General features: G+C 39.6%; 1 protein-coding gene across 2 annotated transcripts in view; it reads right to left on the reverse strand.

The window, feature by feature from the left end:
- Positions 1 to 4,960: 4,960 nt before the first annotated feature.
- actc1a (actin alpha cardiac muscle 1a) overlaps positions 4,961 to 19,216 on the reverse strand; it is a 25,270-nt gene continuing 11,014 nt past the window's right edge. The window contains exons 1-8 of one of the 2 annotated variants that reach the window (XM_024290616.2): positions 11,894 to 11,928; positions 10,607 to 10,758; positions 7,977 to 8,105; positions 7,715 to 7,910; positions 7,479 to 7,640; positions 5,557 to 5,748; positions 5,295 to 5,476; positions 4,961 to 5,220 (exon numbers count right to left, since the gene is read on the reverse strand). In XM_024290616.2, the coding sequence (XP_024146384.1) occupies positions 5,077 to 5,220; positions 5,295 to 5,476; positions 5,557 to 5,748; positions 7,479 to 7,640; positions 7,715 to 7,910; positions 7,977 to 8,105; positions 10,607 to 10,735 (1,134 nt within the window). In that variant the 5' untranslated portion in view covers positions 10,736 to 10,758; positions 11,894 to 11,928 and the 3' untranslated portion in view covers positions 4,961 to 5,076. Of the gene's footprint in view, positions 5,221 to 5,294; positions 5,477 to 5,556; positions 5,749 to 7,478; positions 7,641 to 7,714; positions 7,911 to 7,976; positions 8,106 to 10,606; positions 10,759 to 11,893; positions 12,086 to 19,216 lie in introns of those variants that run through there. The other variant, XM_024290615.2, reaches the window with a different exon arrangement.

The raw sequence follows: 19,216 nt of genomic DNA on the forward strand, positions 1-19,216 counted from the left end.
TCGGACACAGTCTGGTTGCTGGCGGCGTCGGACACAGTCTGGTTGCTGGCGGCGTCGGACACAGTCTGGTTGCTGGCGGCGTCGGACAAACACCATCTTCTGCGGATTGCCGTGGCGTCCCCCTCGCTGGTTTCCAGTTCTATTAAAGATTAGCAGAAGTTGTTTAGCTTCTAGAACATTCAAGATTTAGCTTCTCAGGTTTCTATCTCACTGTTAAAGACAGATTTGCCAACATTTATTCTTTGATTTTAACCGCTTTACCTTCAACTTGTTCATTCAACCGGGAATCCAGCGACTGTAAAAGTTCAAGGCCTCTCTTCAAAATAAAGTCTGTTTCAGGAGAAATAAAGTGTAAGTTTGAGATTCTGTTACAGAAACAATTGTAATCAAGTCATTTCTCACCATCTCTTCTTCCCTGAAGCTCATCAGCAGTCTGATTCTCTTTTGCTACCGGTAAGCTCAAGCCTGTGAAGAAACACAATTTAAGGACAAGCTGTAGTCACACAATACATTTGTTTTCCCCCTAAATTATAATATAAAATGTACCCACATACCTTTGCTAAGGCAAACAGCCAGAACAAAAAGAGCCACAAATGAATCAGCTCCCATCTTGACAGACGCTGAATGAAACTCCAACGACCAAGAGGAGCTTAAGAAAGCTCCTCCTGCAGCTCACACAGCTGCTGTTCATTACATCTAATTGTTTTTCTCCTCAGACTAGCTTGACTCTCACCTGACTGACAATCATGTGATGAAACATTTCAGAGTTTTTAGGTTGTGTCTTGATTTCATAAAGTTTATGTGGTTTTATGTTTACTTTAATATTTGATCATTTTCCAGCAGATGTCGTGTTAGGAACTTAAACAAATCTACTCTGAACAAAATGACGACATTTGACACAAACATGGAGGTTTCCCTGAATTTCCAGTAACACTGAGGACTTCAAAATTATTTAGAATGTATTTGTGCTTGAAAATAGTTTGGTCTAAGTTTTTAGATCAATCACAGCATTGAAAAAGACTTGTCTGTATTTTAAAGACTTTTTCAGGGTTGCATATCCAGCAAAGTTCAGAGGAAGAGCAGAACTGTTGTAGACAATCAAAGACAAACCTTTCTGTCTGAGGGTTTCAGAAATAATCGATTCTTGTATCAATAGAAAATTCTGTCAAAATTGTATTTAATTAACTGATTAATTTATTAATACACTGAAGTGGAAAATATGTAGGTCAGGCTGTACGGTGGCACAGTGGTCAACGCTTTTGCCTCATGAGAAGTTCAAATCCCGGCTGGGACCTTTCTCCATGGAGTCTACATGTTCTCCCTGTGCATGTGGCAGTTCAGTTTGGACACTCCAGTTTCCTCCCACTGTCCACAACATGCGTCATAGGTTAATTGTTAAAGTATGCATGTGCACTCATGAGCCTGGCGGTTGTCGTTGATGCAGAGCTCGTTGACTCAGTTTTACCCAGTGGCGGGCCGTGCATTTCACACCTAGGCCTTCAGTAGTGCTCCATCTGAATCAATCCAACCCTCATTAACTATTTTATGGCAATAAAACTTCTAGTGCAGGTACAGCTGCCACACACACACCAAAAGCATCAACAATAACCTGATAAAATGTCAATATTATGTAGGGAGATAGCAAAATTTTACTCACCAAAAATCCAGATTATTTAAACACAAAATCCATCCTTTCTATCCTCAAGAAGATTTCAATCACTCTGTCGTGCAGAATCCATGCGTTTCGCAGATGGAAAGTGTTCCGTGGCTGTGATAAGCTGGAAAATGTTCTGGTATTCCTGAAGCCTTTGTGATCTTGAAATCTGGTCTGTGTCTGGAAAATAATATTGTCGGTAGTGCGCGTGAGGATTTTGCGCTGCACGCGCCCGTGGTGCGTTCAGGGGCCTCGTAGATTTCCTCGTATCAGCTTCACTCCCGCTCAACGGAGTCACGGAACTCCTTTACCCGTGCCAGACAAAACTGTGCCACAACTTTACCCAGACATTCATTTTCCACCAAAAATCAGACGATGAGACACTTTCCACTGGTAACATCTTCAAACCTGACACGCTGCTCCTCGGCACCTGTGTCCGTCACATAACGCAGAACCAGAGCGAGCTGCGAGCTGTCCAATCATAGCGCGTGAAAATGATGACGTTTCCGTGGGCCTTCTAGCTGGCCTTCGTGTCGCCTACTCCAAATCTGATTGGTTGAAGCAACAGTTTGGTGGACCATTATTTTATGCTACAGGGCCCGCAGAACTGATTGTGAAGGCCTCCGGGCAGATTTCTTTGACCCTAGCAACAAATGGTGCAGCAATGTGATTGGTTAATGCTTAAATAGGAAAATACACGTCTGGAAGCAGCGCAACCAGGGAGACAGCAATGAAAGGACGAAGACAGAGCATTTGGAATTATAGAATACGTATTCACGGAAATAAATAATTAATATCAGTCTGTGATTCAGATATTTTTAGGCCAGCAGAGAAGGCCTTGCAGGCCCTGATGGCCCGCCACTGGTTTTACCAAGGGATAGGTACCAAGATTTGAGCCACGTTGATACTTGGTTGGTACCACCACATAGTTGGTACAGACAAAAAAAATTTAAATGACGATTTTTTTTAAATGCTTTGACATAAGTTTAAGCCTGTAAAGTTTTTCCTGGCTCTGTGGTTCCTCACCATAAATCTAGCTCCCAGTTGAATCCAGAATCAAGTTCAGAATCCTCCTGCTTACCTATAAGGCCCTGAATGGTGTGACCCACCCAGCCAGCAAGGCCAAGTGGGCCCCATAAAGTTTAAAAGTGGGCAGAAAATGTGGGTCCTGAATGGGTTTGTCCGTAGTTTCTGTGGCAGCCCCTCCTGTGTTTGCCCACATTGACATAAGTGAGGATTAAGTGGTTAGCTTATTACGTTAGCCAGCTGCCCGGTGGCCAGCGTAGCGTGCTGGCAAGCTCTGCCGTAGCATGTTAGAGAAGTCCATTGCAGGATTCTAGCGATTTCCACTGTAGCATGCCAACAAGCTCTGCTATAGTGAGCTAGCAAGCTCTGCTATAGTGAGCTAGAGAGCTCCGCAGTAGTGAGCTAGCAAGCTCTGATGTAGCATGCTATTGAGCTCCTCTTCACTGATAGTAAATTCTGCTGTAGCATGCTAGCAAGCTCTGCTGTAGCATGCTAGCGAGCTCCTCTACACCAATAGCAAACTCTGCTGTAGCATGCTAGCAAGCTCCTCTACACAAATAGAAAACTCTGCTGTAGCTATCTCCTCTTTATTGAACTAACAAGCTCTGCTGTAGCATGCTAGCAAGCTCCTCTGTGGAAAGCTAGCATGCTCTGCTGTATTGAGCAAACAAGCGCCGCTGTAGTGAGTTAGCGAGCTCGGCAGTATTAAGCTTGAAAGCGCTGCTGTATTAAGCTAACAAGTTCAGCTGTATTGAGCAAACAAGCGCCGCCGAAGTGAGCTAGCAAGGTTTGCTGTCCACCAGGTGGCTGGATACCGTAGCGAGCCAACCCGCCCACTTAAGCCAATGTAGGCAAACACAAGTGGAGCCACTACAGAAACCCATCCGGGACCCACATTTTCAGCCCACTTTTAAGCCATATGGGGCCCACTTGGCCTTGCTGGCTGGCATATATTAAAGATCTCATAGTTCCTTACCAACCAGTCAGAACACTTCACTCACAAAATGCTGGACTGCTTGTAGTTCCTAGAATTTCTAAAAGTACAGTTGGAGGTAGAACCTTCAGCCATCAAGCCCCTGTTCTACCAGCTCATGTCAGAGAGGCCAGCACAGTTTCTACCTTCAAAACTAGCCTTAAAACATTCCTCTTTGGACAGGCGTTCTGCCAGGCTCGCTGTTAATCAGAGAATATTTAACTTATTGCTCCCTTACTGACTGTAATGAAGATTGGAGAATAATTATCATTTTCATTACATCCAATACACGTTTCTCCACGGAACTCAGCAGAGGGAAGCTGGTTTGATGAACCGGCGCCTGGTGGTTGATTCCCTGTGCTGTCGCTCTCGTGGGTCTAGATTATTATTTATACGCTAGAAATGTTAGATATTCTATCATTGTTATTATCCACATCAGCTCTGGGGTTGTGTTCCTTATTCTCATTTACCTCTCCTCTATTCTTTATTATTTATTATATTTAGTTCTCTGTGCTTCTATTTGGTGCAGTGTGATTCACTTGTTGTTCCTCAACGAGAGATTTCAGATTCCAGGTGGATCATTTGTGCTCCTGTTCTTGGCTGTGGACCACGCCTCTGGCTCATCTTGGCTGTGGACCTCTCCCCCACCTTTCCCCCAGTCCTATCTGACTAAAGTCTATTGAAATACGTAGTTGTGGAGTTAGATATGCTAATTCCTCTGTAATAGTCCTGGTAAATCACATGTCCATCCTACAAGAGAATCTCTTCTTCATGTGGACATCCTAAAGGTTTCATCTTTTTTCCTGAATCAGGTTTTTTAGAGTTTTTCCTTACCTTGAAGGAAGGTCTCAGAACAGGGTTAACCAGTTATATTTAGTCGGTTTAGTTTAGCTATCAGCTATTGTTTATATTTTATGACCGACCTTCTGCTTCTGTACAATTACCGACATGAAGCCCAATGAGACAATTTTTGTGATATTGGGCTGCATAAATAAAACTGAATAAAATTGAATTATTTAAAAAAAACAAGTAATGTGAGTTCCATTTGTTTTTTTTTTTTGGAATATGTGTCTCACAGTGGGCATGAACCTTAGATTAACATTTTAGACTCCTTCATGATTTCTAAGTGAGAAAACTTGCAGAATCACGGGGTGTTCAAACACTTATTTGCCTCACAGGAGCTGATATAAATGGAATGTATTTCTCTTCTGCATTCTTTCATGTTTGAACACCATAAATACTAAAAGCTGTATCTATAAAATCCCTTTTAAATTTCTTTACCAGAATCTCCAGACAGACACAAAAGCTGCAGATTACTGACAAAACCACAGTTTATTAAAACAACATGTTTATTTACAGCAACAGGAACGGTAGAAAGAAAGGTTTGGATGGAAAGATTGAGTGTTTGGTGAAGGTTGAAGACTTAAAAGCACTTCCTGTGTACGATGGAGGGTCCGGCCTCGTCATACTCCTGCTTGCTGATCCACATCTGCTGGAAGGTGGACAGAGAGGCGAGGATGGAGCCCCCGATCCACACCGAATACTTCCTTTCAGGGGGGGCAATGATCTACAGAGAGGAGAAGAGGAGGTTAGAGAAGCATTCGTCCAGCTGCATCAGCCTGACTTCAGAGTCCTGATCACCTTGATCTTCATGGTGCTCGGGGCCAAGGCGGTGATCTCCTTCTGCATGCGGTCAGCAATTCCCGGGTACATGGTGGTTCCTCCGGACAGGACGTTGTTGGCGTACAAATCCTTCCTGATGTCAATGTCGCACTTCATGATGCTGTTGTACGCCGTCTCGTGGATGCCAGCAGACTCCATGCCTGGAAAGGTCCGGTGTTGATGGGAAATGGTAAAATGTCACATGTCTGCTCTTGTGTTTGTCACCCCGTCTGTGACTCACCGATGAAGGACGGCTGGAACAGAGTCTCCGGGCAGCGGAAACGCTCGTTGCCGATGGTGATGACCTGACCGTCCGGCAGCTCGTAGCTCTTCTCCAGGGAGGAGGAGGACGCAGCGGTCGCCATCTCGTTCTCAAAGTCCAGAGCCACGTAGCACAGCTTCTCCTTGATGTCTCGAACGATCTCCCGCTCAGCTATGAAGAAGATGTTCTGTTTTAGCCTCAAAGAGTCAACGAATGGGGTTTGGTTACAGAGTTTGAGTTTTTTCACATTTGACTACAGGAAGTGCTCCCACCAGCTGTAAGACCTGATAGTGAGTCAAGAAAATTGTAGCTTTTTGCATTTTTGTGATGTTTTAGGTTTGCTTCACTTATTGAAGAAGAGTTTTGCCCTAAAGTTAACTACTAACACTGGAGGCAGAGCGGAGTGAGCGCGTCATCCACTCTCTCCTGCAATTCACACCAGACGCACATTTTTCTGCAAAGGTCGACAGGAGCTTCTGCCAGAGCTTTTGTTGTTTTTGCCATCATGGGTAAATGAATAAACTGAAAATATGACTCTATGTTTCTGCTAAGAAGAAGCAAGTAGTTAGTAGGCCTACACTTCTTTAATTTATCTGTTGTTGAGACACACAGAGAGATGTGTGTGTTGTGATCGTGTTTATTTTGATCTCTACAGTCTATGTAGATATAAAAACATGATCACATTTGTCAATCGTGGTGTTGTATTGTGAAAATTGGTTATATTTTAACAAATAAACCAGATTTCTCATGTATGTTGATGGAACTTCCTGCCAGAATTGATGCAGATCGCTCACGGCGGACTGCGGCGCTCCGCGCCTGGTGTGGATCACACCATAGGATGTAAGGGCGCCGAATGGAAGCGACCTCCATTCCGCACCACTTCCACGTCCAGTGTGAACTAGGTGTAATTCTCTTCAAAATAAAAGAGACAGTCTTCTGTTTCTTGTTTTACATTTTACAGCTTTTATGTCACCCTAAGTAAACCTTGCTGTTTTGTTGGTTGAAATTTGTATTAAAAAATATATTGTTGTATTTTTGTAATTTTTTTCTTTAGTTTTACATGTTTTTGCATATTTAGGGGTTCAACTAGAAAAACATATATATATATATATATATATATATATATATATATATGTATATATATATTTATATATTTACATTTTTGTCTTAAAGTTTAATGTGGCTGAATATTTTAATCAATGTCAATGTTTGATTTTCTCTCCTTACAATGTTGACTTTCATTTAAACAATCGTATTAGATTTTAAAACAATGTTTGCTTGTTTTCCTTTATTTTAATAAGAAAATTTTGAAAAAACAACCTTTTTGTTTTCTTTTTTTTTCATAAGCAATTTTTTAAAAACACCTTTTTTTCTTTCATTTAAATAAGTAAATTATGAAAAACAACTTTTTGTGTTTTCTTTTTCTTTCAATAAGCACATTTTGAAAAACATTTTTTCTTTCATTTTAAAAACTAAATTATGAAAAACAACTTTTTAAAAATTTAATAAGCACATTTTGAGAATTTTTTTTTATTGTTTTCTTTAATTTTAATTAGCAAATATTCAAAAAATTGAGTAACCAGAACACTCAAACATTTTGTTGAATCAAAATTTTGATATAAATCAAACAAAAAACAAAATTCAATCAATTTCTTTTTCATAAAAAATAAAATCACTCTCACCTTAAAGTGAAAACCCCATTTTAAAGCTGTCCACCTTCATTAAATTTAAGTTTTTCTGACTGAAATTAACAGTTATAACTGTATTTTGTTGCTGTTTAGCCCAAATAAAAGAGTCAGAACACCATGAAAAATCCCTTTCGGTCTATTTTTTTTAATTTTCTAGAAATTCAAAAGTTAAAAAAAAGCAAAAATAAAAATTCTCAGGGATTTTTGTCCTACCTGTGGTGACAAACGAGTATCCTCTCTCCGTCAGGATCTTCATCAGGTAGTCGGTCAAGTCCCGGCCAGCCAAGTCCAGACGCATGATGGCATGAGGAAGAGCATAACCCTCATAAATGGGAACATTGTGGGTCACGCCGTCACCGGAGTCCAGCACAATTCCTGCACAGACACACAGCAGTTGGTTCCGTCCAACGTGGGCTCCACCAGAGCAGCAGGTCCTGGTGGAAACTCACCGGTGGTGCGGCCGGAGGCGTACAGGGACAGCACGGCTTGAATGGCCACATACATGGCCGGGACGTTGAAGGTCTCAAACATGATCTGGGTCATCTTCTCTCTGTTGGCTTTGGGGTTGAGGGGGGCCTCAGTCAGCAGGGTGGGGTGCTCCTCTGGTGCCACACGGAGCTCATTGTAGAAGGTGTGGTGCCAGATCTATTCAAAACGGAAAGTGAAGTTTAGGTCTAACTTTTCCGTTATCGCTCTGCGGCCAGTCCTCACCTTTTCCATGTCGTCCCAGTTGGTGATGATGCCATGCTCGATGGGGTACTTGAGGGTCAGGATGCCTCGCTTACTTTGGGCTTCATCTCCAACATAGCTGTCCTTCTGACCCATCCCTACCATCACGCCCTGGAACAGAACCAGACGTCTTCACTAATCGAGAACAGTTCTTATTAAACCACTGAAGTGAGAACTCTCCCTACAAATAAGGAGAAAACTCAGAAAAAATGGTGTGCTAAGATTTTGGCTAAACTCGCAACTAAAAAGGCAGGAAAACGTCTTTATATATGTAGATCTCCCTCTTATTTTTATTTATTTTATTTCTGTTGTCATGAATTCTAGTTTAGAGCAAAAAAACTTAATCACATGATGTACCTTTGAGTCTTTTGTGTTGAATTAAATTAACTTTATTTGGTTAGCTTAACCCTTTATCACCGGAGTTGTCACCGGTAACACTTAAATGCAAAATCAAAGAACATAAACACTGGAGCTCCGGTCTTAAAGGGTTAGTAATGGGCTGGGACAAAGCTAAAATAAGTATCCAGATATATTCCATATGTTCTAATGTATCAAAAATAACAAATAATTACCGTTGACAAACGCAGGTTTTTGTAAAATTTGACAAAATCAACGACAAATCCCACTCTCATTTCGCCCTGCTTCAGAAACGGCTCGATTTGGGTCACGTGACGCGTTTACGTCATGTGGGTGAGACAGCGCCAGCAGCAGAATGCAGGCGGACCAGGGTGTCTGCAGATACATGTATGTGTGTGTGCTGCGGCAAAGTTGAACTCTATAAACATCGGTGTTATGGTCCGACGGAGTATTAGGGCCGCCAAATAAATAAATAAAAAATTAACTCGTAAATTTAGAGATTTACAATCGAAATGAGCCTATTGTGAATGAACACTGAGCAGAACCAGACCGACTAAACTGTGAAAAGCTTCTGATTTCAACAGGTAAACTGAATGTTTAAAACATTGCACATGTTTGGAAGTTTCTTTGTTTGATTTGCAGTTTATTAATCATTGATGATGGCTTGCAGGATCTCTGCAGATCCGTTGATGAAACCATCGACACTCGCAGCGGTCCACCAGTCATTTCTTCCTCCGTGAAAGATCAGATCTCATTCATTTCTGTGTGATGCTTTCATCTGAAGAGGAATCGTTTTCGGAATTTTCAGTGTACTTAGCTAACATGACAGACTGTTGTCATCCCCTGTTGTTGTTGTGTGTTGAAACGGGACGATTCATGTGGAGAACGGGGCGTACGGAGAACTGTTTACATTCTCCTTTTTTTTCTGCGCATATCAGAGACATGCAGTAAGGTGGTGAAAGAGCTTCCGGGTATGTGAATAAAGTGATGAAATAAATGAATAAATAAATAATAAAGTGGTGGACGGTCCTGCAAACATGTCTCTAAGCTCTTTATTTTGCATATGAAACTCTGCATTACCGACCCTGATAGTCAGCTTCATTGATGATTTAATTTAGAGTCGCCAAAAGGTTCCGATCTGTAAATAAAGCTTCACGAGATGCTCCACGTCTTCCAGCTTCAAGCATGGCTCTGATAAACGGACAGTTTCAGTTTCATCGGCATTCTCAGCGTCACTGTCAGTGTCATTGCCAGATTGTGAGCTCTTACTTTACGCGCTGCTGGCTCAAATTGATAGGGCTTTACAGTCCTCAAACCACAAACACCCGGCGCCTCTGAATCAGCGTCACTTTCAGAACAAATGTTTCCACAATCTGAGTCTGAAGACAGAATTGTGGACCTTGAAATATCGCCGCTATCGCTAGCTCCGACACGCAAAGGAGAAGCCATCTTGCTATGTTTACCCTGGTTACGTCACACGCACCACGTGACCAAAACGGAGCTTTTTACCCGGAGGAGACAGGTTTGCCAAATTTGGCCTCAAAAATGCCGTTTTATTTCAATATTTCTTGCTCAAAACACGACAAAACATTTGGAAATGGTAAATATAACGGGAAATACAGTTAACACCGAAAAAGACCCACAACCCCATTACTAGTCCTTTAAGGGTTAATTCAACTGAGATTAAAAAAAAAAATTAAAATAAAAATGTTTGTGGTCTTTTAGATATTCATACAAACCTGTTGTGATGTCTCTGAAATAAACTATTTTCCCTTAAGACATAGTTAAGCAGAATTTCAAAATAAGAGTTTGGTTTAGCTATGATAAAAAAAAAACCTCAACTTGAGCTTAATACAGTATTTAAGATTTTTTTATTCATGTGAACTCAATAAAATCTCTTCTAATGGCATCCCGAATGGGCTAATTTTTTTCTATTCGGTATCAAAATATTTGTCTTGTGTCATTTTAGAGATATTTATACGTGGAATCTCCAAATTGTATTTAGCTCTTGTTAAACCTGTGCTTAGAGGGCTCTCCCCTCATATTTTTTATCACTAAATTACCAAATAGAAACATCTTTCATTAACATTTATAAACAGGAGTTTTCATTAAGATGTTCAAATTTCATGTAAAATTCTATGCTGATGACAATCAGCTTTTTTTAAATTGGTATTTCATCCTACCTGTCCTAAAGAGCAGTTTTACACAAAGACTAGGAGACATGAATGGATTATGGGGTTCATCTGTGGTCTGACCTGATGACGAGGGCGCCCCACGATGGACGGGAAGACGGCGCGAGGAGCATCATCACCAGCAAACCCCGCTTTTACCAGGCCGGAGCCGTTGTCGCACACCAAGGCAGTGGTCTCGTCATCGTCACACATGTTTTCACTTTGGTGCTGGCCTTCTGTTAGCAACCAAAAATGACCATCATCATTATTAGATTTATTGTGAAGACCACACAGTGAAATACAACCTCTATCCAAATCCAAAGGTATGGAGCTAAATTGGTGTCAATATTATTTTAAACCCAAATAAAACTAATTGAAAAAAATATTGGTGCTTGGCCAAAAAAAAATTAAATGTCAGAAACTTTTTGCTATTCTAAAATAAACTTCATTACTTTCAGCTTCAAATGTTCTGTTTTTTAGGTTTCAAAACAAAAAATTTAAATTTAAATTGAAATTTTTTTTTCAGTTTCAAATCTCTTTTTCACTATCAACTCTTTTTTTCCCATTTTGGAATTGAAAAATTTCAGTTTCAATACTTTTGGCCCCGTATTGGTGCGTTGGGGCGGGGCTAGCACGAATAACCAATCAAAACCGATAAGGGGGGTAACTTCAGTGCATTCACTGACTGAGAACTTAGATAATTATGGTCAGAAAATGGTTGAATTGTCTATCCTATCATAGTTTGAAATTGTCCCAAGACGGGTGTAAAAAGAGTTTTATCACGTACAAATAGCGCGTCCAAAACTCTGATCTAGCCCGTTCAAAGCACAATTTTATCGTTTTAAAATTCGCCCTTAGAAAACGACCTTTTTAACATCCTTAAAATGTTGTGTTAGCCCCGCCCCAATGCGTCACAACGGGGCCAAAAGTTTTGAAACTCAAATTTTCAGATTTGAAAAGACACAAAAAAAGCTAAACTTGAAAAAAAAATGAAAAAAAAGTTTTGAAATTGAAAATTTGAGTTTTGAAGCCTAAAAAATTGAACATTTGAAGCTGAAAATAATTAAGTTCTTTTTAGAATAGCAGAATGTTTCACAATGTTTTTTTGGTCAAACACCAATTTTTGTTTCAGTTTGTTTTAACTGGGTTTCAAATAATATTGGACCCAATTTAGCTCCATACAAAGGTCCCAATACAGGATCTCCTCATAAAACTTGAGCCTGATCATAGCTGAGGTAGATCAAGTGTTTAAAAAAACACTTTTCTCACAATTTAGCAAGTTTTAATTTTTAGTCTAAGACATTTTGGTGAGAAAATGGTCTCTAACTGTCTCAAAATCTAAAACACTGGAAAACAAAAGCCAAAACTCACCGAGCTGGAACACAAAACAGAAGCTTCCACTGGGACAGAGGGACCAACATAAGTTGGGGTTCCTTAAATACACTTCTGGATGCTGAGGCTGGGGGCTGGTGGGCGGGGTCAAGACCTTCCACAACTCCAAATTAAGTGTTGCTCAGTAAAATGGCAAAGTGAAGTGGATCACGTGACAGGGATTCCTCCACACTGAGGAGTTTCTCAAAAAAAGATGAGATTCTATTTAGTTCAGTGCCAACATCTGGATAAACTGAGGTACAAAGGATGGATACAGAAGGTTTTATGATGTTCCAGTTTTTGCTCTCCATCACAGAACTTTCATTCACACAGTCTGCAGAAGGGAAACTTGTCCATAGGAAGTGTTATGTGTTGGGACTGGGGTTAAACCGTGCCAGACAGCTGAAGTGTCTGCACACAGACCTCCAGCAGATGACAGATCTGGTTGACAGCCTGTGGGGGGGTCCTCAGCTCTGATAGGCTGTCTCCTGTCCTTTTAGGGAAACTGAGTGCGGCTGGTGGCAGAGGCTGCCTGCCGCTTCACACTGACAGCAGAGGAGTGGGAGCTGGGATCCCTTATTCGTCCCTCTGAGCGAGTCTGTGCTGCAGCTGCAGCCGCATGCTGGAGTCTTATCAGGCCTGAGCGAGGACAGGAATGTGAAGCAAGAGCTCCCTCCTCATTTAGAGAACAATCTTAAAGTATTTTATAAAGTATGTGCTCAAAAAATATACTAATTAGAATAAAAGTATCTAGAGGCAAACAAAGTGAGTTTTATTTTGTGGCATCAATATCAAGGTTCAGAAATAACCAGTTTCATCAATCATCTATTCTTTTGAACTGCCCTGTCAAGATCACAGGGTTGCTGGATCCTGTCCCAACTACTGTTAGACAAATCCAGGGCACTCCCTGGACAGGTAACGATCTGTCGCAGTGCACCTCTATGGAGCTAAATTGAGGCCAATATTATTTGAAACCCAAATTAAAAAAATATTGGTGTTTGGCCAAAAAAAACCCCAAAGCTTTTTGCTATTCTAAAATAAACTTAATTATTTTCAGCTTCAAATGTTCAATTTTTCGGTATCAAAACTCAAAATTTCAATTTCAAAACTTTTTTTTAGTTTCAACTCTTTTTTTTTGTTGTTTGTTTTTGAATCTGAAAATTTCAGTTTCAAAACTTTTGGCCCCATTGTGCCGCATCGGGGCGGGGCTAACATGAATAGCCAATCAAAATCAATGAGGGGGATAACTTCAGTCCTGGTGCGTTCACTGACTCTGAGAACTGCGATAATAAATGTCAGAAAATGTCTGTTTAGTCTGTACTATCATAGTTTGAAGTTGTACCAAGACGGCTGTAAAAAGCAGAGTTTATCACGTACAAACCACATGTCCAAAACGCTGATCTAGACCGTTCAAAGGGCCATCTTATTGTTACATACAGGCAGTGAAAGCGTCCTTAGAAAACGTCAAAAACATCGAAAACGTCCTTTAAACATCCATAAAACATTGAGTTAGCCCCAACCCAACGCGCCACAACGGGGCCAAAAGTTTTGAAACTGAAATTTTCAGATTTGAAACAGAAGATTCGAACCTTAAAATAATTAATTTTATTGTAGATTATCGAGAAGTTTCTGACATTTTAACATTTTTCTCAATTTGTTCTATTTGGTTTCAAATAATATTGGCCCTAATTTAGCTCCATAAACTTCTCTTTAGAAAATTCCAAAGGCATACAGTTTATCGACAGAACAAGCAGTGCACCAAATGAGAAAGCAAAAGCATTTTTTAGTCTTAAATGACCTTAACAATGTTTTTTTTATAGGAATTGGCATTTCGCCCATTACAGATGTTTCCACATCTTTATTTTCAGTATTTTTCATTTGGTTTGGGATTTCCCTCTTGTCTCTCATTCGTCTTGAGCTGACTTTCACAATCTCAAAATTTAATAAGGAAAACATACAAACATGCACTTTCAGCATAAATATCCCCTCATAGTCAAATTTGGCAACTTTTTTAAAAATTATTTTTACAATTTCTCATAAATTTTACTGATTTAATTTATTTTTTGGGCTGTTGTTAATTGCTGCTACCCAAACAAAAAAGACAAAACAGGACAAAACATTTTTTAAATCTCATTTGATGTCTGACTTGTATCCTATGTTGTCTTGAAATCTGTTATTTTTCCTCCTCTGAGTGAAGAGGGAACCCGCTGTGTCATCACAGAAAAAGAAATACACTAATGCTGAAAGATAGATCCACAAGAGCAACCAAAAAATCAAAACTACCACAGTGTTTCTGTGGCCTTGGAAGAAATCTGGATATAGAATCTTAGTCAAACAAGCAAAGAACTTACATTTGAGTTCACTAATCGCTGTTTGACCCGGGTTAAAACAGAAACACACAGACACAGTTTCCCTCTGTGTGTGTGTCTCATCAACAGCTGTCTTCTTCTTATCAGCAGGTCAGAAATTTGCTCCTGAACCACTTGTGCGTTTGACAGACATGCGTCCTTATAAGGGAATGTAGGAAGCACACGGTTAGCGGGCCTCGACAGCTGCCTCGAATGAACCCCCCAATCCACACTCAAACAGCTGTGAGCTCCCTCATAGCAGACAATGAGTGTTGTTGTAGTTTGTTTGAAAAAAGCCAGCAGCATGTGGTACTTTATGATGAGGCTAAAACCTATGAGGGCAGCTTAGATAATAATGAAACATGTTTTTGGGAGTCTGTTTGTGTGGACGTTTTTGTTTCTGTTACATTAATGTGCTTCTATGTTGACGTATTTTTGTTTGTACTTCAATTTGTGCCGCTCTACTGCAACACAGATCAAAGATGCTTGACTTTTGACATTATTCCTGTCCCGTCCTCATGTGTCTTCTCTCTGCAATTACTACTGAGCTAAATTGGAGCCAATATTATTTAAAACCCAAGCAAAACAAATTGAAAACAAAATAAATAAATATTGTTGTTTGGCCCAAAAAATCTAAAATGTCCAAAACGTCTTTCTATTCTAAAACAATCAATTTTTAGGCTTAAAAAAATTCAATTCAATTCAATTTCAAAACTTTTTTTTTCTGTTTGAAATCCTTTTTTTTTACTTTCAACTCTTTTTTTCGTTTAAAAAACAGAAAATTACTGTTTTGAAAAATGTTGGCCCCGTTGTGGCGCATTAGGGTGGGTGTAACACAACGTTTTGATGATATTAAAAAGGAGATTTTTATGTTTTTGACATTTTTTAAGGATGTTTTCGATGCCTGTTTGTAACACAATAAGGTGGCGCTTTGAACGGGCTAGAACAGCGTTTTGGATGGTCGGTTTGTACGGGACAAAACTCTGCTATTTACACCCGACTAGGGACAACTTCAGACTACGGTTATATAAACAGTACAGCTATTTTCTGACAGTAATTATCACAGTTCTCAGAATCAGTAATGCCCCAATGCTTCGTAACGGGCCCAACAGTTTTGAAACTGAAATTTTAAGATTCGAAAACAGAAAAAAAAGACTTGACAGTGAAAAAAAAATTTTGAACCTGAAAAAAAGTTTTTAAATTGAAAGTTTGAGTTTTGAAACCTCAAAAACTGAACATTTGAAGCTGAAAATAACCCTAACCCTGCTTTTAGTAATCTATTTAAAAGCTAAGAAGTTGCAAACTATTTATATTTCTATCAGTTGTTTTTTTTTTGTTAAACATTTTAATTTATTTTTGTATCACAGTTCCTTATTTCTTTTAGTTTCTTGACTGCATCACTTATTCACTTTTTATTTAATTTGAAAAAAGTTTTTATTTTAATAAACTGTTTTCATTTAATTCAAAATATTGTCCTATTTCTTGTTTTTATATGTTTAAGTAAGACTTTGAGGTTTATATCACCGAACCTTCACCAAAGGTTTAAAATCTCATCCATGTTAGAATGAACAGTTTAACTCTAGGAGATAATAAAATATGACATTCCTAATTTTATCCAGTCCATTCTAGATTTCTCTGTTCATTTTTCTCAGGTTTGAGTATTTTTTTTTCGTTTGTGTTGTTCCAGTGGAAACAAGCACAAACACACGAGTTTTGTCAAACTAAATCACATAAGGGGCCAAAATCCAAAACACACCTTTGGTCGCGGGCTGAAAAAGGATAAACATTTATTGAACAAACTAAAACAAAATTTTGAAAACTTTAAAAATGTAACTTTTAACATAAATCTGATCTAGATATATAGCATTACCTGCAATGATACTAGTGTGAATGCTATAAGCTAAATTTGGCCACTAAAGATGCTAGTGCTGAAAGCTGGAGATGATGAAATTGATAGCTAAAATTACTAAAGTTGATAGCTGAAAAGTTAATAGCCTTAAAAGCTCAAGCTAATGCCCGAAAAGGCAAAAGCTTATATCTGAAATCACTATAGCTGATATTCAGCTAAACTATTAGCTAAATGCCAAAAGTTTAAAAATTATAAAAACAGTAAGGTCTAAATTGACAAAACTGCTATCATGTGATTAAACTCCAGCGTAAGAAATGGTTTTACAAAGCCTTAATTAGCCAAAACAGTTATCATGTAGCAGAAATATATGCTAATCTTAAAAACAGCCTAAAAATTGTAAAAAAGTAAAGCCTTAATTAGCTAATACAGCTATCATGTAGCTGAAATATTAGCTAAACTCGAAGATAGCCTAAAAAATTAAAAGGTTAGAGCCTAAAATAGTCAAAAGAGTGATCATAGCTGAAATATTGGCTAAGATCCAAAATGCTTAAAAAACCCAAAAAAGTAAAGCCTTAATTAGCCAAAGCAGCTAGGATGTAGATAAGAATTTGGCTAAACTGCAAACATTCCAAAAAAATATTTAGAAATGCCTAAAATTAGCCAAAACAGCTATCGTATAGCTAACCATTTGGCTAAACTTCAAAACAGCCTAAAAGACTAAAAAGTAAGACCTTAATTAGCCTAAACAGCTAGCGTTTAGCTGAAATATTAGCTTAACTCCAAAACAGCTTAAACAAAATCTAAATGACCAAAAAAAGCCAGCAGTTAGCTGAAATACTAGCCAAACTCCAAAACAGCCAAAATAAATAAAAAAGTGAAGCTTTACTTGGCCAAAACAGCTATCATGTGGCTGAAAATGTTGGTAAACTCCAATAGAACCTAAAAACTAAAAAAGTAAAGCATAAATTAGTCAAAACAGTTATCATGTAGCTGACGTATTAGCTAAACTCCAAAACAGCTTAAAAATTAAAAAGTAAAGCCTTAAATAGCCAAAACAGCTGGCATGTAGATTAAATATTAGCTAAACCCCAAAACAGCCTAAATAAAAAAAGAAAAGCCTAAATTAGCCAAAACACATATCATGTACCTGGAATATTAGCTAAGTTCTGAAATAGCCCCCCCCCCAAAAAAAGAGTAAAGCCAAAAAATGGCAAAACAGCTACCATGTGTATGATATATTAGCTTAACTGAAAAAAAGCCTAAACATGTTTACAAAAGCCTAAATTGGCCAAAACCGGTATAATGTATATGAAATATTAGCTTATCTCAGAAAAGCTTAAAAGAGGTTTACAAAAGCCTAAATAAGCAAAAACAGCTATCATGTAGCTGAAAATTTGGCCAAATTGCAAAACAGCCTAAAAAACTAAAAAACTAAGACCTTAATTAGCCTAAACAGCTAGCGTGTAGCAGAAATATTAGCTTAAGTCCAAAACAGCGTAAACCATTTAAAACTTACATCTAAATTAGCTGGCATGTAGCAGGAATATATATCATGTAGCTGCAATGTTAGCAAAACTCTATAAGAGCCTAAATAATAAAAAAAAATAAAGCCCCAACTAGCCAAAACAACTAGCATGTACCTGAAATATTAGCTACACTATAAAACAGCCAAAAAATTTAAAAGGGTAAATTCTAATGCAGCTTTAAATTGGCCAAACAGGGCTAACCTTCAAACTGACCAATCAGGAGCCAGTTTTGAACCAGCCAATCAGGAGCCGGCTTTACACCGACCAATCATGAGCCAGCTTTAACCCAACCAATCAGGGCTAAGCTTTAAACTAACCAATCAGGAGCCAGCGTTAAACCGACCTATCAGGAGCCAGCTTTAAACCGACAAATCAGGATCCAGCGTTAAACTGGCCAATCAGAAGCCAGCTTTAAACCGACCAATCAGGAGCCAGCTTTAAACCGGCCAATCAGGGCTAAGCTTTAAACCGGCCAATAAGGAGCCAGCTTTAAACCGACCAATAAGGGGCCAGCTTTAAACCGACCAATCAGGAGCCAGATTTAAACCGGCCAATAAGGAGCTGGCTTTAAACCGGCCAATCAGGAGCCGGCTTTAAAACGACCAATCAGGAGTCGGTTTTAAAACGACCAATCAGGAGCCGGCTTTAAACCCACCAATCAGGAGCCGGCTTCAAACCGACTAATCAGGAGCCAGCTTTAAACCGGCCAATCAGGAGCCGGCTTTAAACCGGCCAATCAGGAGCCGGCTTTAAACCCACCAATCAGGAGCCGGCTTTAAACCGGCCAGTCGGGGCTAAGCTTTAAACCGACCAATCAGGAGCCAGCTTTAAACCGGCCAATCAGGAGCCATCTTTAAACCGACCAATCAGGAGCCAGCTTTAAACCCACCAATCAGGAGCCAGCTTTAAACCGGCCAATCAGGAGCCAGCTTTAAACTGGCCAAACAGGAGCTGGCTTTAAACCGGCCAATCAGTGGCTTGCCATTAAACCGACCAATCAAGAACCGGCTTTCAACCGGCCATTCAGAAGCCCGGTTTAAACCGACCATGCAAGAGCCGGCTTTAAACCGACCAATCAGGAGCCGGCTTTAAACCGGCCAATCAGGGGCAAGCTTTAAACCGACCAATCAGGGCTAAGCTTTAAACTGACCAATCAGGAGCCGGCTTTAAACCGGCCAATCAGGAGCCAGCTTTAAACTCACCAATCAGGGCTAAGAATTAAACCGGCCAATCAGGGCTAACCATTAAACCGACCAATCAGGAGCCGGCTTTAAACCGACCAATCAGGAGCCGGCTTTAAACCGACCAATCAGGGCTAAGCCTTAAACCGACCAATCAGGAGCCAGCTTTAAACCGGCGAATCAGGAGACATCTCTAAACCGACCAATCAGGAGCCAGCTTTAAACCCACCAATCAGGAGCTAGCTTTAATCCGACCAATCAGGGCTAAGCTTTAAACCGGCCAATCAGGAGTCAGCTTCAAACCGACCAATCAGGAGCCAGCTTTAAATGGACCAATCAGGAGCCGGCTTAAAACCGGCCAATCAGGAGCCAGCTTTAAACCGGCCAATAAGGGCTAAGATTTAAACCGACCATTCAGG

This window comes from Oryzias melastigma, linkage group LG24, assembly GCF_002922805.2.
Source record: "Oryzias melastigma strain HK-1 linkage group LG24, ASM292280v2, whole genome shotgun sequence".
Lineage (NCBI taxonomy): Eukaryota > Metazoa > Chordata > Actinopteri > Beloniformes > Adrianichthyidae > Oryzias > Oryzias melastigma.